This window comes from Anopheles arabiensis, unplaced genomic scaffold (genome assembly GCF_016920715.1).
Source record: "Anopheles arabiensis isolate DONGOLA unplaced genomic scaffold, AaraD3 Autosomal_pericentromeric_contig0002, whole genome shotgun sequence".
NCBI lineage: Eukaryota > Metazoa > Arthropoda > Insecta > Diptera > Culicidae > Anopheles > Anopheles arabiensis.
Genome location: NW_024412150.1, coordinates 116,402 through 134,727, shown reverse-complemented (window position 1 = coordinate 134,727; position 18,326 = coordinate 116,402). Strand labels below are relative to the sequence as shown.

The 18,326-nt window shown below is 43.8% G+C and overlaps 1 protein-coding gene across 1 annotated transcript; it reads right to left on the bottom strand.

Annotated features, from left to right (window-relative positions):
- Positions 1 to 2,828: 2,828 nt before the first annotated feature.
- LOC120908255 lies at positions 2,829 to 17,028 on the bottom strand. Its single transcript, XM_040319177.1, has 2 exons — positions 15,882 to 17,028; positions 2,829 to 6,580 (listed from the first exon to the last, which is right to left on the bottom strand). The coding sequence occupies exons 1-2, from the start codon at positions 17,026 to 17,028 to the stop codon at positions 2,829 to 2,831; spliced, it is 4,899 nt and encodes a 1,632-aa protein (XP_040175111.1).
- Between the last annotated feature and the right edge of the window lie 1,298 nt (positions 17,029 to 18,326).

Here is an 18,326-nt window from a genome sequence, read left to right as displayed (position 1 = left end):
TGGCACCACTCGAACACGACAACCGACTCGAACAAACCCATATAAACATATGGAGGTGCACCAAGGTGGATTTAAAAATATCAGGTGGTGGACTCTAGTGCATTTTGACAATTCGTCACTTGACGTAAGGTCCCCAGGATTCAAACTTTGTAAACATTAGTTAAATTTGTTCATATAATTTATCTACCCCATTTTTTCGAATAAACATTCTTTAAAAATATATTTTGAACTTTGGGAGTTCTTATTTCTCAGGTCTCGTAGTACAGTCGTCAACTCGTACGACTTAACAACATGCCCGTCATGAGTTCAAGCCCCAAATAGACCGCGCCGCCATACGTAGGACTGACTATCCTGCTATGTGGGGAATCAATTAGTCGCTGAAAGCCAAGCCCACAAGTGGGTAGAGGCAGGCCTTCACCGACATCGGTTGTTGAGCCAAAGAAGAAAAAGAGTTCTTATTTAACATTGAAACATACATTAAAGTGTGTTATTTTGTGTTATTCTGTGAATTTATTCTAGAATTCTTTGTGTTTTCGACATTTTTGATGATAAAAATTAAGAAATCATTATTTTTTTTTCAATTTTTATCTTAATTCCTCATTATCTACGAGCCGCATGGACAATTTACTTGAGATTAGAACTCATGCTAGCATGATTTTAAATTTCGTGCATAAACAAATCATCAAATCTTTTGTTAATATATTACGTTTTTACGTAGACACACTAAAATGCACATAATAACAAAGAAATCTGTTATATTTGCTAAGCTTTGTGTGCGGAAACCAATGGTCAACGGTTCTAAAATGACGTAAAGTCCCTCAACTATGGCGACCCCCCAAAGGCCCTAATCCACCACCTGATATTTTTAATCCACCTTGGAGGTGCACTGTCAGCCACAAACAAACAAACAAGACAAACATGTCAAATCCCATACATTTTTCATGTTCGACTAGCTTAAGAGGCCCGGTTACAGTGCTACGCACGGAAACTCCAGGCTGCACAGAAACAATAAGAGAACATGCCACCTCGTTCCTCGTGGAAATTGGAAGTCTCATGGCATTCCAAGGAAAGATTGCTGGAGAGCCTGGAAATGTGGGGTGTTCAGTCAAAGTCAGGTGCGCATGGAACGTGGTGCATGAAGTAAAGCTCCACCTTCCAGCATGGAAGTTCAATTGATTGTCCCGTCGTTTACGTGATCGTTTTGGTTGCAGGCGCTGCATGAAACGAAAATGCAGTAAGGATAGCCAAGGAAGATGTACACTTGTATTGTTTGTATTTTGCTGCCGTCTTGTTCTAGGTTCTGGTAGATGTATTGTTAGTGAATAGCCGGTTCAAACTGAAAGAATGGATATTTATATTTATGTAATGTCTAATTTTCTGTTTTCAGTAATTACGTCACACTCTGGTTCAGTAGAAGAATCATCTGTCAACGACCTCTCGGTAGACGATGTTGCTTGTGCAGACACCTTCCTCGTCAGCGCGTTTCGGGTTCGGTATCAGCACAGCAATGTTCGCTCGTGATGTCACCCGCGAGAGTGCAACGTATAGCTGGCCATGGGCGAAAACATCTTGCGGCAGATATAGGCCCAAATGGTGAAGCGATTGCCCTTGCGACTTGTTGATGGTCATCGCAAAGCACACTTGCACCGGAAACTGTTTACGGCGGATCTGGAACGGGTGACCCTTATCGTTGCTGTCACAGAAGATCCGTGGAAGCAGGACGTCTTCGTCTCTCCGCGTGCCTGTCAGAATTTTAGCGTGTAAACAGTTTCGCTTTAGGCCTACAATTTGCAAACGCGTACCGTTACACAATCCCATGTCGGAATTAAGATTGCGCAATAAAAGTACTGGTGCAAATCGTTTCAGCCGCAAGCGATGCACTGGGATGCCGCTGACATTGAGTGTGTTCAAGTATTCGGAAGGAAGTTGCAGATGCTCGTGTTCCTCCGGGTTGACCAATGTATCGACCGAACGGTACTCCTGTTCCGGTCCAGGAATTCGGTCTAGGACCAGGTTGTTCACGCTGGCAACATCCACGTTAAGCGGCGACAGAATAGCCCGATCCGAAAAGAATGACGGATGTTGGAAGTGCCGTTGCATGTCCGGGTAGATTTTGTCGATCAGGGTGTTAAGGTCGTTTGTCGGATTCGCAGTATGGGGCACAATCATATCGTGCGGTATTTTTGCCAACGATGGATCCAGTCCTGCAAACGTATCGTGCCGTCCTTCACCGATACGAAGCAGAAGGTTGGCAAAATCTCGCAACTCACTGGCTTGGTTCGCGTTTGGTGCCGTGCGTACCCGCATGTTATCGCGCAATTGTAGCGACCTAAACAGGGGCCATAATGTGCTCTTCTTGATGCACTCGTTGATGATTTGTGCATCCGTGCCCTTCGGTACGATCGGTAAAATTTGCCGAAAGTCACCGGACAGCAGCACCACCTTACCGCCGAAAGGAAGCTGCACACCCGTTATGTCCTGCAGGGTCCGATCGACTGCTTCGAGAGCAAACCGACTGCTCATCGACGCCTCATCCCAAACGATCAGTGCTGTTTGTCGAAGCATTTCGGCCCGTTTCGACTGAACCGTAATGCTACAGGTGGAATGATTGTTTAAGTCCAGCGGCAACTTAAACGTGGAGTGTACTGTTTTCCCTCCTGTAAGCAACAGTGCTGCTATGCCGCTTGCTGCAGTTGCGAGCGCAATTTCTCCGCAGCGACGGACGTGTGCCAGTATCTTTTCTACCAAAAAAGATTTACCCGTTCCACCAGGGCCATCCAGGAAGAATAACCGTTGGTCACCAGCGTTCGCTTGGCTTGCCGCCGTCGCTAATTGACGATCGATTGCCGCCGTGACCGTTTCGTACACCATGCGTTGTTCGTCGTTGAGCTGATGTACGGTGGCAAGGTAGCATCGAGATCCGTGATCAGATACGATCGTTCAGCGATAATGAACTCGTTGACATCATCATCGTCCATGATGTGTGCCTGAACGTGTTCATACTCCGAAAGCTGAGGCATTCCTGGGAAACTGGTCAAATCCTTCGATGGCGTCGTACCGCGCAGGTAGCGATCGATGTCACTCAGCGCCCGGAAGTGTTCAACATCACGTAGCAGCTTATTCAGGTCGGATTCCTCCGTCGTGTACCGGTCGCGATTGCGGTGGTGAAAATCTTCACTCATTTCACTCGCATAGCTTTCCCACAGGGTGCGCGGGTTTTGTGGCATCCCAGACGAAAGGATGAGTGCGAAGAAATGGCGCAACTGGGCGGGCATACGATAAGTGGCCGCTTCTTCTAGAGCACGATCCCACTCGGAATCATCCTCAAGCAGCCCTTCGTTGATGGCAGCCTGCTGAAACGTTTCGCACACCGAACCGTTAACAGTACGCAGATCCTCGTACGATGTTGGACCCTTGCGGTAGCAAAGAAGCAACCGTAAGCAGTAGCGTTCCATAAGCTGCATGCTACAGGACACCATTCGGCCGATCACTGTCTTGTGCCCGGTACGTATGCGACGGATCCAGTGCTTTGTTCCCGGTTCCTGCCACGGTAGTCGCTGGTTCGCAGTTGGTTTCGCGTACCGGTAGTACGTCGGGACATCGTGGTACAGGAGCGCTCTGGCAAAGTTGTCATGTGCCGCCAGCTGGAAGAATCGTGTCAACATGGTATGGTTACCACGGTTTAATACGCACGAAACGGTTTCGTTTGCCCGGAAAAACACGTTCTGTTGATTTTCCAGATGGATAGGCAGTGTAACAACGGTGTGCGTTTTTGCTTGCAACTCAAAGCGCATTATTCGCCAGCAGCTGTCCGTCGGTGAAAGGTAGCGTGCATCGATATGCTGCTGAATTTCATCGTTGCCTACCGCCAGGGTAACGCTCAGACGGTCGTGCCCCTTGTACACGTATTTGTACAAATATTTCACGCTGCTGATCGAAGTACACACCTCAACGTTGATGTGGCAATTGTACTTATGCGTGAACCATGGGTTGTAGGGCACGACGTACCGGTTGTCCAGCTCGATTCCTTTCACCGTCACACTGCGCCCATTGTTACGACGACGGTACTGTGGATAGCCATTATCCATGCTGCGCGTCTGTTCGCAGAATGACTTTGGGAACCCTTTTTCGCATGTACCATCCTTCATGCAAGGTGCGGCAGGATTGGCAGCCCCACACGGTCCATGCATCATACAGCTCTGTACCGTCTCGAACAGTTGCGACGACGTTGCAGGATTAGGAAGTTCGGCAGACACGATCTTGTCGTAGTCTGCCGGGGTCTGCGGTTTGTCTTCCTCGGCGAGAATCACGAGTATGTGTGCATGGGGAAGGCCACGTTTTTGGAACTCGATCACGTGAATGCGAGCTACCTCAATCCCGAGAGCTCCCATGGTTAGGTCATTCAGTATGGCTTTCAGCTTTAACCGAAAGACACGTACGATAACATCGGGTCGATCCGGGGCCTGCTGACGTGGAAGTAGGCACTGTGTGATTTCCGGCCACTTCGGATTGCACGTGACGGTGATAAACAGGTCCGGTTTACCCAAAGCTCGAACAATAGCCATTGCGTCTTGATATTGCGCTCGCATATATCGATTGCTACCGACAAATGATGGTCCGAGAATAACACGCGTGCCCGTACGCGACAGGTTCGAGGGCGGATCGATGATGGAACGACGGGGTGCAACAGGTGGTTCTTGCACTACAGGGATTTCCACAGCCACATTAGGCAAATTATCGGGATGAAGATCCGCGATGGTACCTTCAGCGCCGGCAAGATCCATAAAGCCCGTGTACGCCTCAGTGCGAAGTTGTGCCTGGTGCTCTCGCAAATATTTCAACCGCTGCATCTCTATCTTACAGTACTGGTCTACACAGTACTGCTGAAACAATCGTCCGGCACGATGCATAAGCGTTTGAGCGTTTTCCCGCCAGGCTATGCGATATGCGGCATATTCGCGTGGTGTTATTTGATTTGCTGAACGCTCTGCTCCATCCAACTCAGGATTAGGATCCTCAGCAGCATCATCATTTTCATCTATGTGCGCCGCTCCGTTGCTCGAACTTGTTGGTCTGCTTGGTTGTTGCTGCTGTCTGGTTCGGCGCTGTACCTTTGGCATACCGTAAGTCCAACCGGTTTCACCCCGCGGAAACAGAATCGGGTATTGGAGTGCATCTGCCAACTGGTTGGTATCAAACACAGGCTGCAAGTATCCTGTGGCACGATGCTGCAGCACAATATCGCGTGTATGTTCCGTGGCTCCGGTAGTATCATCGCACACGAACACGCCACCAACTTCATCTGCAGTCGGTGCATTGTAACGCCGTTGATCGATGCCTGGTATACGCGAGTGGATGCAAAGCCGCAGATCATCTCGAACAGACATCCGTTCGTACGCATGCTTAAACATCTCTGCAATCGGATTGTGAGTCGAAAAAACACGTTGCAAAATGGCCAATATTTCACGATTCAGCTCACTACCATATGCTATGGCCCGAGCGTTCAGCATTTCGTCGTACTGACCCTCCGAGCTTGAATCATAAAAGTACAGCTGTGCGTAGCATGGTGGACGTCCTGGAAGCACAGCGAGCGAACCGATTCGATGGCAAAGCGCACCTTGTATGCGATAGTTGTAAATTCCACCGTGACCGACTCGTAGATCCTGGCGTACTGGGTCATTTCCTCGTATTGAGGCACCGATAGAGGTGAAGGCAAACGCATTATTGTATCGCCGGATGTTGAGCAGAAATTGCGGCACGTCAAATAGTTGGCGCAACTCTGCTGGCGGTTCGGGAAACGGTGGAAGCACAACTTGTCCACTGTTGCAGCACACACTGGGCGGCTCTCCAGGCCACTTGAGAGCGGAACAGAAATTGCAAGGTACGCGTGGTGCAAGCGTATGAAGCGAGGGACAACTGTACGACTCATGGTTCCCATGTGCTACTCTCAGATGGCCGGTCATACGACGCCGGGCTATGAATTGTCGCTGCTGATCTGCTTCATGGTCGCGAAGATGGCGCACGTATGTTTGTAGCTGCTGATGTATTGGCACTCGGATAGCAACTGCTGCAGTTGGGTCTACCAATGCTGGTGTTGGTGCTGGTGCTGGTGCTGGTACTGGTGCTGATGCTGGTGCTGGGGCGCGGTTGACCACAGTTGCGACATTCGGAGTTTGCACCATGCGCTTCCTGGCATTGTACAGTGCCTGTCGCTTTCTGGCGAGCCTTGCCTTCTTCTCGGGTGGTGTTTCATCCGGTGGGGTGGAGTACCGTCCAGCGATTTCATTGAGCAAATCATCGTCAATATTCCTTCGTAGTTGTTGTTGTTGCAAGATTGCTGGAGCTCCTGATAAGGATGTCCCGGCCAAAGTTGAAGGTACAGCCTGTTGGTCGTCCTGTACAGCTGCCAGCGTAGGAGCTGCACCCGGGAGGCGCTTCTTGGCCCTGTACAACGCCTGTCGCTTCCTTTGAAGCCTTGCTTTCTTTTCGTTCGGAGTTTCTTCCGGTGGAGTGAGATTCTGTGAGACGATATCACTTACGGAGGGCTGCATGGTTTGTGGATAGGGTTCTGTAACTGGAGCTGTTGAAAATTGTAAAACAAAAAAAAAGAATTTTAGATAAGTGCTGTGAATAAAAGAAAGTAGGAAATATTATACCTGACATGATGTCAATCATAGGGCAACCGTTGCCCACACTTTCCTCATTATGCTCCATATCGTAGCAAAAACAGAATTGCAAGAAAACGCCGGAACACAGAAACACAGGAACACAGGAACACAGGAACACACGTTCCACGCAGGAACAACAAATTGAACCACAAAACGTACACGAAACGTACGTTACGAAAATAATCTCCTTACACTAAATCTACACTGCCCTGCGTACTAAACTACACTACAATACACAACACTTTTCTAAACTACACTACACTATACTTCACCATGCGCACCTAAAGAAATTAACCTAATACTCAAACTAAACTAAAAAAACTGGAAATCAACTTAAAAAAGTGTAAATCGCACCTATAACCGTATTAATAAACGATATTCGTTTTGTCAAAAAATATATCATATCGCGTAGCCAACTCGATCGTTCGCTCGCTCGCTCGCTTGCTCGTACGCGCATGCGCTGGCAGGGGCTCGCAAGGGCGAGTCGATAGTGTGCGCACTGCTCGGTCGAGTTCGGAAAGCGAGGAAACGGTTGAGCACCCCTGCAGCGTTGGTCGTGCTCACGATGGTAGGGGTATTCGTCGTGCGGTCGTGCGAGCGTGATGGTGTTATACGGCAGCGAAGGCAGAACGGGCGAGATAGAAACAGCGTAACGCAAAGTGTGACATCGAGCGTCAGCGTTAACGAAAATTTATATATAGATGTCGTGTTCGATTGGTGCTTGAGCGCCGGGTAAGCGGTGGCCACATGAAGCAACGATATAGCACACAAACAAAAAGAGAAAATAAACAATCAAAATTCACATGAAAGAGATCAAACAAAGGGAATACGGAGCAAAACAGCCTATTTATGAAAAAATAAATTATTTTTTTCTGTCTGTGAATTCTCCCCACTGTCAAACAGTGTGGCCAGATTATTTTGGCGGTTTTGGTAGGCGCATCAAAATTTCATCGGTAGTTTTCGGTAGATTAAAACTCGAAACTTAACTGAGTTAAAAGAAGTGAAAGCGAAAGAAGTATTCAACGGGGGGTGGGGGGGTTTGGTTGCGCTAATGCGCAAAATGAAAGTTCCATCTCACGAGAATATGCATCCTTTATCTAGGAGATGGATTAGATTTGGTTCAGCGGTCACACAAATGAAGTTCTTTTTGAAGTGTCGCTCTGAAAATTTTACTAGGAATTCTAAGCCAAAGAAGGACTAGATGCTAATTTTTCCCCAGTTCTTTTTCTCGGGGCTCCACGCGACCGCTTAGGGCCGCAGCAGTTTGATTAATTTGATTGTTTTGATTGTTTGGCTGAGTGTTATAGTTTAATGATTAAAAAAAATGAGATTTTTTCCTTCAAACCAAGGTGGAATATAGAGGAGGTGTCTTCTTAGCGTTTGGCATGTTGCCATTTTGAGATTCAGTTTGACAACAGCCGTCGATATTTGTTTACAGGCAGCAGCTGCATTAAAACTTGTAAAATGCCGATTTATGGAGTGTGGATACAAAATACGTGTTTTTAGTGCTAAACAAATGTTTATCAAACGAAAACAATTCATTTATCATATCCAAATACCAGCAACATTCGTCGCATTTGACAACTGCCGTCGATCCTGGTTTTGTGCTTTTTTCTAAAGCCTCGATGCCCAATTGTTCTACATGACGACACCTCCTTTCTACCCACTTTGCTTCAAACTCTACACTTTCCCTAGACATTGGTATTTCTGGTCACTTTGCCCACATGTTAACCGTCCAAATAGACATAGAGCGGCAACGTCGCGCGCGACGAAAAATAGCTCAAAATTTCACTCGGTGTAGATCAAAGTAGCTCATTTGACTCAGTCAACCAACTTGTTTTTTATTTGAAAACAGACAAAAATAGGTTAAAATGTGTTCTGATTGAACTGATACAAACTGACTGTCTATTGTTTTGAATTACTGATGATGATTATGGATCGAAATAAGTTTAAATAACAAATTCAGTAGGCGACAAATCATATATAAGCACATTTGGGATGTTGAAATAAGAAAATGCAATTATGTAGGTTTATTATATTGATACCAAGTAGACGTCCAGTTTACAAGCTGTAGAAAGAGGCAAACTTAAAGTAAACGCTAAATTACTGTGATATATCACTTTGTTTCAAAATGAACAGTCGCCTGTTCGTTGGCCTTAACAAGCATAGCAATCAGATTTATTTGATGTATTTGATAAATTGATCAGATATAATAAAAACGAATTAAAATAATGGGTGTTCTTGTGTGGCTTATTTAGAATTAGTTATTAATTTATTTAGCAAGCACTGACGCAATAAAAGGCACATTTATTATTATTATTATTATTATTATTATTATTATTATTATTATTATGATTATTATTATTATTATTATTATTATTATTATTATTATTATTATTATTATTATTATTATTATTATTATTATTATTATTATTATTATTATTATTATTATTATTATTATTATTATTATTATTATTATTATTATTATTAATATTATTATTATTATTATTATTTTTATTTTTATTATTATTATTATTATTATTATTATTATTACCAAAGAAATATTCTCAACCTGTGGTTGCGTTAGTGACATGACCTGAATAGTTGTTTATTGCAACAAGTTCATTTGTTAAATAGTATAACTGCAATTTTAGGCAATATATTAGTTTTAGAAAAATAGACTATAATAACACGAGCACCAGAAAACGAAACCAAACTTAAAATTACTATATATACAAACAGCTTAGATAAAGTGGTCATCTTATAAGTAAGAGGAGAGTATTAGTATGGAACTGTTATCATATTAAATCAGTGAAATAATACCTTAACGTATTCCTTCAATTCATTTATTATGTGTGTACAAACATCACGCACAATAAGGGATACGGAACTGCTAGAAACCTAAAACAAATGGTAATATTATTATCATTTTATATCGTTCAAATATTGCATAAAACTTACCCTAAACAAAAAAAGCAAGAGATTCATATGATAATCGTTGCTTCGGGCAGATCGAAGGTCGCATCGTTGTATCTTGTCGCTCAATTTTTGGACCAATCCGATTTAAAAGATAGTAAAATTCTTCGCGATTCACACGTAGAAAACTTTCTAGCCGGTTGTTTGGTCCTTCGCCATCTATCGCCCTAAACAGCCGGGTCCAAACGCTTTCCCTCTCCAGAAATAGATCGGTCATCCAGCAGCGCCGTGCATTTTCCTCTTGCTGCAGTTCTTCGTCTTCCTCTTCTATGAGTATCAACATGAGAGTAGCCACTTCAGCCGCTAAAGTTGGAAGAAGTTGATTTATTTCCATTTTTCCACTGTAAAAAAAAGAAACTTTGTGTATCACGGCAAAAACACAACCGGAGTGATCTTCGCATAATATAAACACAACCAACTATGTTTGACAACCACAATATGACAGCTAAACATACACGGATTGAAAAGCTCCCAAACGATAGCTACATCGTGTAGCTACATTTGACAAATAGAACAAAAGAAAATGTGTAGCTGTCATTTGTAGTCGCATACATGAATGCAGCGTGTAGGGCCAGCTTTAGGCGGCGCTCTAGCAGCAATCGAACACGACATCCGACACGAACAAACCCATATAATCATATGGAGGTGCACCAAGGTGGATTTAAAAATATCAGGTGGTGGACTCTAGTGCATTTTGACAATTCGTCACTTGACGTAAGGTCCCCAGGATTCAAACTTTGTTTACATTAATTAAATTTGTTCATATAATTTATCTACCCCATTTTTCGAATAAACATTCTTTAAAAATATATTTTGAACTTTGGGAGTTCATATTTCTCAGGTCTCGTAGTACAGTCGTCAACTCGTACGACTTAACAACATGCCCGTCATGAGTTCAAGCCCCAAATAGACCGCGCCGCCATACGTAGGACTGACTATCCTGCTATGTGGGGAATCAATTAGTCGCTGAAAGCCAAGCCCACAAGTGGGTAGAGGCAGGCCTTGACCGACATCGGTTGTTGAGCCAAAGAAGAAGAAGAGTTCTTATATAACATTGAAACATACATTAAAGTGTGTTATTTTGTGTTATTCTGTGAATTTATTCTAGAATTCTTTGTGTTTTCGACATTTTGATGATAAAAATTAAGAAATCATTATTTTTTTTTCAATTTTACCTTAATTCCTCATTATCTACGAGCCGCATGGACAATTTACTTGAGATTAGAACTCATGCTAGCATGATTTTAAATTTCGTGCATAAACAAATCATCAAATCTTTTGTTAATATATTACGTTTTTTCGATAAAATCAATAGACACACTAAAATGCACATAATAACAAAGAAATCTGTTATATTTGCTAAGCTTTGTGTGCGGAAACCAATGGTCAACGGTTCTAAAATGACGTAAAGTCCCTCAACTATGGCGACCCCCAAAGGCCCTAATCCACCACCTGATATTTTTAATCCACCTTGGTTTGTTCGTGTCGGATGTCGTGTTCGATTGCTGCTAGAGCGCCGCCTAAAGCTGGCCCTACACGCTGCATTCATGTATGCGACTACAAATGACAGCTACACATTTTCTTTTGTTCTATTTGTCAAATGTAGCTACACGATGTAGCTATCGTTTGGGAGCTTCTCAATCCGTGTATGTTCAGCTCAAGGTGGATTTAAAAATATCAGGTGGTGTACTCTAGTGCATTTTGACAATTCGTCACTTGACGTAAGGTCCCCAGGATTCAAACTTTGTTTACATTAATTAAATTTGTTCATATAATTTATTTACCCCATTTTTGCGAATAAATATTCTTTAAAAATATATTTTAGACTTTGTGAGTGCTTATTTAACATTGAAACATACACTAAAGTGTGTTATTTTGTGTTATTCTGTGAATTTATTCTAGAATTCTTTGTGTTTTCGACATTTTTGATGGTAAAAAATGAAGAAATCATTATTTTTTCAATTTTTACATTAATTCCTCATTATCTACGAGCCGCATGGACAATTTACTTGAGATTAGAACTCATGCTAGCATGATTTTAAATTTCGTGCATAAACAAATCATCAAATCTTTTGTTAATATATTACGTTTTTTCGATAAAATCAATAGACACACTAAAATGCACATAATAACAAAGAAATCTGTTATATTTGCTAAGCTTTGTGTGCGGAAACCAATGGTCAACGGTTCTAAAATGACGTAAAGTCCCTCAACTATGGCGACCCCCAAAGGCCCTAATCCACCACCTGATATTTTTAATCCACCTTGAAGGTGCACTGTCAGCCACAAACAAACAAACAAGACAAACATGTCAAATCCCATACATTTTTCATGTTCGATGTCGTGTTCGATTGGTGCTTGAGCGCCGGGTAAGCGGTGACCACATGAAGCAACGATATAGCACACAAACAAAAAGAGAAAATAAACAATCAAAATTCACATGAAAGAGATCAAACAAAGGGAATACGGAGCAAAACAGCCTATTTATGAAAAAATAAATTATTTTTTTCTGTCTGTGAATTCTCCCCACTGTCAAACAGTGTGGCCAGATTATTTTGGCGGTTTTGGTAGGCGCATCAAAATTTCATCGGTAGTTTTCGGTAGATTAAAACTCGAAACTTAACTGAGTTAAAAGAAGTGAAAGCGAAAGAAGTGTTCAACGGGGGGTGGGGGGGGGTTTGGTTGCGCTAATGCGCAAAATGAAAGTTCCATCTCACGAGAATATGCATCCTTTATCTAGGAGATGGATTAGATTTGGTTCAGCGGTCACACAAATGAAGTTCTTTTGAAGTGTCGCTCTGAAAATTTTACTAGGAATTCTAAGCCAAAGAAGGACTAGATGCTAATTTTTCCCCAGTTCTTTTTCTCGGGGCTCCACGCGACCGCTTAGGGCCGCAGCAGTTTTATTAATTTGATTGTTTTGATTGTTTGGCTGAGTGTTATAGTTCAATGATTTAAAAAAATGAGATTTTTTCCTTCAAACTCTACACTTTCCCTAGACATTGGTATTTCTGGTCACTTTGCCCACATGTTAACCGTCCAAATAGACATAGAGCGGCAACGTCGCGCGCGACGAAAAATAGCTCAAAATTTCACTCGGTGTAGATCAAAGTAGCTCATTTGACTCAGTCAACCAACTTGTTTTTTATTTGAAAACAGACAAAAATAGGTTAAAATGTGTTCTGATTGAACTGATACAAACTGACTGTCTATTGTTTTGAATTACTGATGATGATTATGGATCGAAATAAGTTTAAATAATAAATTCAGTAGGCGACAAATCATATATTAGCACATTTGGGATGTTGAAATAAGAAAATGCAATTATGTAGGTTTATTATATTGATACCAAGTAGACGTCCAGTTTACAAGCTGTAGAAAGAGGCAAACTTAAAGTAAACGCTAAATTACTGTGATATATCACTTTGTTTCAAAATGAACAGTCGCCTGTTCGTTGGCCTTAACAAGCATAGCAATCAGATTTATTTGATGTATTTGATAAATTGATCAGATATAATAAAAACGAATTAAAATAATGGGTGTTCTTGTGTGGCTTATTTAGAATTAGTTATTAATTTATTTAGCAAGCACTGACGCAATAAAAGGCCCATTTATTATTATTATTATTATTATTATTATTATTATTAGTATTATTATTATTATTATTATTATTATTATTATTATTACCAAAGAAATATTCTCAACCTGTGGTTGCGTTAGTGACATGACCTGAATAGTTGTTTATTGCAACAAGTTCATTTGTTAAATAGTATAACAGCAATTTTAGGCAATATATTAGTTTTAGAAAAATAGACTATAATAACACGAGCACCAGAAAACGAAACCAAACTTAAAATTACTATATATACAAACAGCTTAGATAAAGTGGTCATCTTATAAGTAAGAGGAGAGTATTAGTATGGAACTGTTATCATATTAAATCAGTGAAATAATACCTTAACGTATTCCTTCAATTCATTTATTATGTGTGTACAAACATCACGCACAATAAGGGATACGGAACTGCTAGAAACCTAAAACAAATGGTAATATTATTATCATTTTATATCGTTCAAATATTGCATAAAACTTACCCTAAACAAAAAAGCAAGAGATTCATATGAGTCTCCCGAAGCTAAAAAGCCAAGCCCGATGCATAATCGTTGCTTCGGGCAGATCGAAGGTCGCATCGTTGTATCTTGTCGCTCAATTTTTGGACCAATCCGATTTAAAAGAAGGTAAAATTCTTCGCGATTCACACGTAGAAAACTTTCTAGCCGGTTGTTTGGTCCTTCGCCATCTATCGCCCTAAACAGCCGGGTCCAAACGCTTTCCCTCTCCAGAAATAGATCGGTCATCCAGCAGCGCCGTGCATTTTCCTCTTGCTGCAGTTCTTCGTCTTCCTCTTCTATGAGTATCAACATGAGAGTAGTCACTTCAGCCGCTAAAGTTGGAAGAAGTTGATTTATTTCCATTTTTCCACTGTAAAAAAAAAGAAACTTTGTGTATCACGGCAAAAACACAACCGGAGTGATCTCCGCATAATATAAACACAACCAACTATGTTTGACAACCACAATATGACAGCTGAACATACACGGATTGAAAAGCTCCCAAACGATAGCTACATCGTGTAGCTACATTTGACAAATAGAACAAAAGAAAATGTGTAGCTGTCATTTGTAGTCGCATACATGAATGCAGCGTGTAGGGCCAGCTTTAGGCGGCGCTCTAGCAGCAATCGAACACGACAACCAACATGAACAAACCCATATAATCATATGGAGGTGCACCAAGGTGGATTTAAAAATATCAGGTGGTGGATTAGGGCCTTTGGGGGGTCGCCATAGTTGAGGGACTTTACGTCATTTTAGAACCGTTGACCATTGGTTTCCGCACACAAAGCTTAGCAAATATAACAGATTTCTTTGTTATTATGTGCATTTTAGTGTGTCTATTGATTTTATCGAAAAACGTAATATATTAACAAAAGATTTGATGATTTGTTTATGCACGAAATTTAAAATCATACTAGCATGAGTTCTAATCTCAAGTAAATTGTCCATGCGGCTCGTAGATAATGAGGAATTAAGGTAAAAATTGAAAAAAAAATAATGATTTCTTAATTTTTATCATCAAAAATGTCGAAAACACAAAGAATTCTAGAATAAATTCACAGAATAACACAAAATAACACACTTTAATGTATGTTTCAATGTTTCACGCGAACGATAACGTGTCGGCCCGTGATTGGTCGAGCTGGTGCGTGGGAGAAACGCATTCTCCTAGACGTATGCGGGAGAAACGCATGCGAGAATTCGCATGCCGACGTGTCGGAGTCGACATCAGGATTACAATTCGATTTGACCGTTTATTGCGACAACCATCCTCCCCCCCTTTGGGAAGAAGACTTCCTTCCCAAATATTTCACGCTATAAGGTGGTCGTGTTTGTGTCCTGACTGTGTTGCGTTAGCTCCCCCCGTGGGGAGGGCGCACGCACGATAGACGAGAGGCCACCACGCTGGATGCCACAGTGCGATCACGGAGCGACACGAAGCAGGAACGTAGCACCGCTCAGGAACGATGAGGACCGGAGCAGGTGCGAGGTCACACGGTGCAGTCACTGGACGGCACAGTGCGATCACGGAGCGACACGAAGCAGGAACGTAGCACCGCTCAGGAACGATGAGGACTGGAGCAGGTGCAATCACGGAGCGGCACGAAGCAGGAACATAGCACCGTTCAGGCACGATGAGGACCGGAGCAGGTGCGAGGTCACACGGTGCAGTCACTGGACGGCACAGTGCGATCACGGAGCGACACGAAGCAAGAACGTAGCACCGCTCAGGAACGATGAGGACTGGAGCAGGTGCAATCACGGAGCGGCACGAAGCAGGAACATAGCACCGTTCAGGCACGATGAGGACCGGAGCAGGTGCGAGGTCGCACGGTGCAGTCACTGGACGGCACAGTGCGATCACGGAGCGACGTGAAGCAGGAACGTAGCACCGCTCAGGAACGATGAGGACTGGAGCAGGTGCAATCACGGAACGGCACGAAGCAGGAACGAATGGGCATGGTGAATGGGGTGCGATGATAACCTGATAGTTACTTCTCACTCCCATTGCTTTCGACGTGCAGCATCGTATGGTGTTTCTTGGAGCATACTTGGCATCGTTTCTCACAAGGACATTTTGCTGCAGCATGTTGTCGGGAGAAGCAATTGATGCACTTACCTAAGGCCATTATGTAATTGGTACGCTCCAAAAACGACCGCACGCGCAGTTCCGGACACAACGTGGACCCGTGCCCTGTTTTATCGCACGCATAACACCGTCGCACCGCCATCCATGATTGGTTTCTATTGCCTACTGTTCCGATATTCACATGTCGGCCTTCTGCGAGCACAGTAGCGGACAGCATCGCGCGCTCCGTCCGCGCCGGTGGGTGGTTCGTAGCGGGACGTTCCGTCCGGAAGTTGTTTCCTGGCTTGGCCCTTGGTTCGTAGTAGAGGGTGTTGGCCAGCTGATCTAGCTCGTTGCGGAGTACTTTCCACGTAGGGATCTGCTGAGAATCCAGGCGGCGAGTGATCTGAGCAGCGGTTTCTTCGTCCAACTTGCTCAAAACGAAGCTCACTATCATTCCGTCTTCCACTGCTGACGCGGCTTGATCCATTTTGCCAGCAATCTGGCGCGCTGACGATGTCGATGTTTCAACGGCGTCGATAAGCCGCATCAATGCCGTTGAAGACGCTGCTGTCAATTTGGGTAACGCGTACAGCTGCTGAAAGTGGCCGAGAAATGCCACGCGCTTCTTGTAGAAGCGTTCCTCAAGACGTTTCCACGCGTCTTGGAAGGTCATCCCAGCATTTTCAAATGCTTCGCAGCTGTCACGGGCTATTTCACACCGTTCAAAGCATTGGATAAGGAAAGCATAGCGGTCTGCATCTTCTTCCAACCCAGCCACGCGTTTGTTGAATCGCCCTGCGAACGCGGGCCACTCCGATGGCGATCCAGAAAATTTGGGTAGGTCTAGCCGTGGGAGATGGTTCTTCTTTGCAGTGGCCGGCAGCATCGTAGCGTCGAGTGCTGGCGTCGCAAATGAGTTTCCCGGGCGCAGCTCGGCCAAAGCGCATTTTGCCGTCGCGTACGCCTCGGTGAAGGGGACCCGTCTTGGATGCGGTCCCGCGAGACCCTCGAGCTGCAGGAGAGCATTTCTACCGTCGGTCCATAGTGACTCTAGGATTTCGGCTTTTATGGAAGCCATGGTTTTAGAGAGCTTTCCTTCGCGAGCCTCATCGAGTATTGCCTTAACTGCACCTTCCAACGCAGTTAGCTGACGCGCTGCCTCGATGCTGTGCTCGCTATCACCCGGTGTCGTCATGGCTGAAGCACTTACGATAACTTATACACTTACACGAAGCACTACACTCGCGTTAAATCACGTCGGGGTCACCTAATGTTTTTGCACGAAGCCGTAATTTCTTTCGACGAAAGAACCCTGTATGCAGACGACGCGAAGCTGTTCCTGCCTATCCGTGACCGGTCAGACCAACTCCGCCTTCAAGCCACTCTAAGTGCCTTCCAGTCATGGTGCTCTTTGAATGGTCTTGAATTGTGCGTCGAGAAGTGTGTTGTCGTTACGTTTGCGAGAAAGCGGTGCCCCTTAGTGTATGACTATGCGTTAAATGGAACTACCATTGGTCGCAAAAGCTGTGTCACGGATCTAGGAGTGCTCCTTGACGAAAAGTTGAGCTTCCACGACCAGCTAGAACACGTTGTCACTAAGGGTAACCAATTGATCGGCTTACTAAAACAAATAGCACGAGACATCACTGACCCGATCTGCATCAAGACGCTATACTGTGCTTTGGTGCGACCAGTGTTAGAATACGCTTCAGTAGTATGGTGGCCTACAGCTGTTCGCCCCTAGCTCGTTTAGAGTCGATCCAGCGCAAATTCACGCGGTTCGCTTTGCGCTCCTGGAGTGTCCAACTTGACTATGAGGGACGCTGTGCGTTGCTTGACATCGAGACGCTGAAGCAGCGGAACAGCAACGCTCAGAGGCTGTTTGTCGCGGGACTTCTTGACAATCGGATCGACTCGCCCGCGCTTCTTTCGAGGCTCAACATGTATGTCCCGCCGAGATCGCTCCGAGCTAGATCGCTACTTGACGTGGAGGAACGCCGCACTCGCTTTGGCTCCTCTGATCCGTTTATTCGTATGTGCGTTTAATTAAGTTTGTGAGTTTAATGTCATTTGTGAGCGTCATCAACCTGACATGTCGCGCACCGCATTGTTAAATAGTATTCGTGTCGTGCGACCTTTTACATGTTAATTATGTTACTTAAGACTAAGCGTGACAAATGAATGACCGAAATGTGACCACGTTATAATGAATGAATGTAAATGAATTCGCTTCAAGTGGGCCATTTGCGGTCCGTTGAATTTTAATTAATAAATAACAAATAAATAACAAATAACCCGTACACGAAGCACTTACACACGGATAAAGATAAACACGTTTTATTTGCAATTAAAGTATACTTGCGGTGATCTCCGTTCACGTTGAGATCAATATGATAAGAGAGCGATCGATCCGCCGATCGATCGCTTTATAGATGCTTCTCGCAGGAAGCAGGATAGCGCATTCTCTCGTTGCCACGTGCCGAACGATAACGT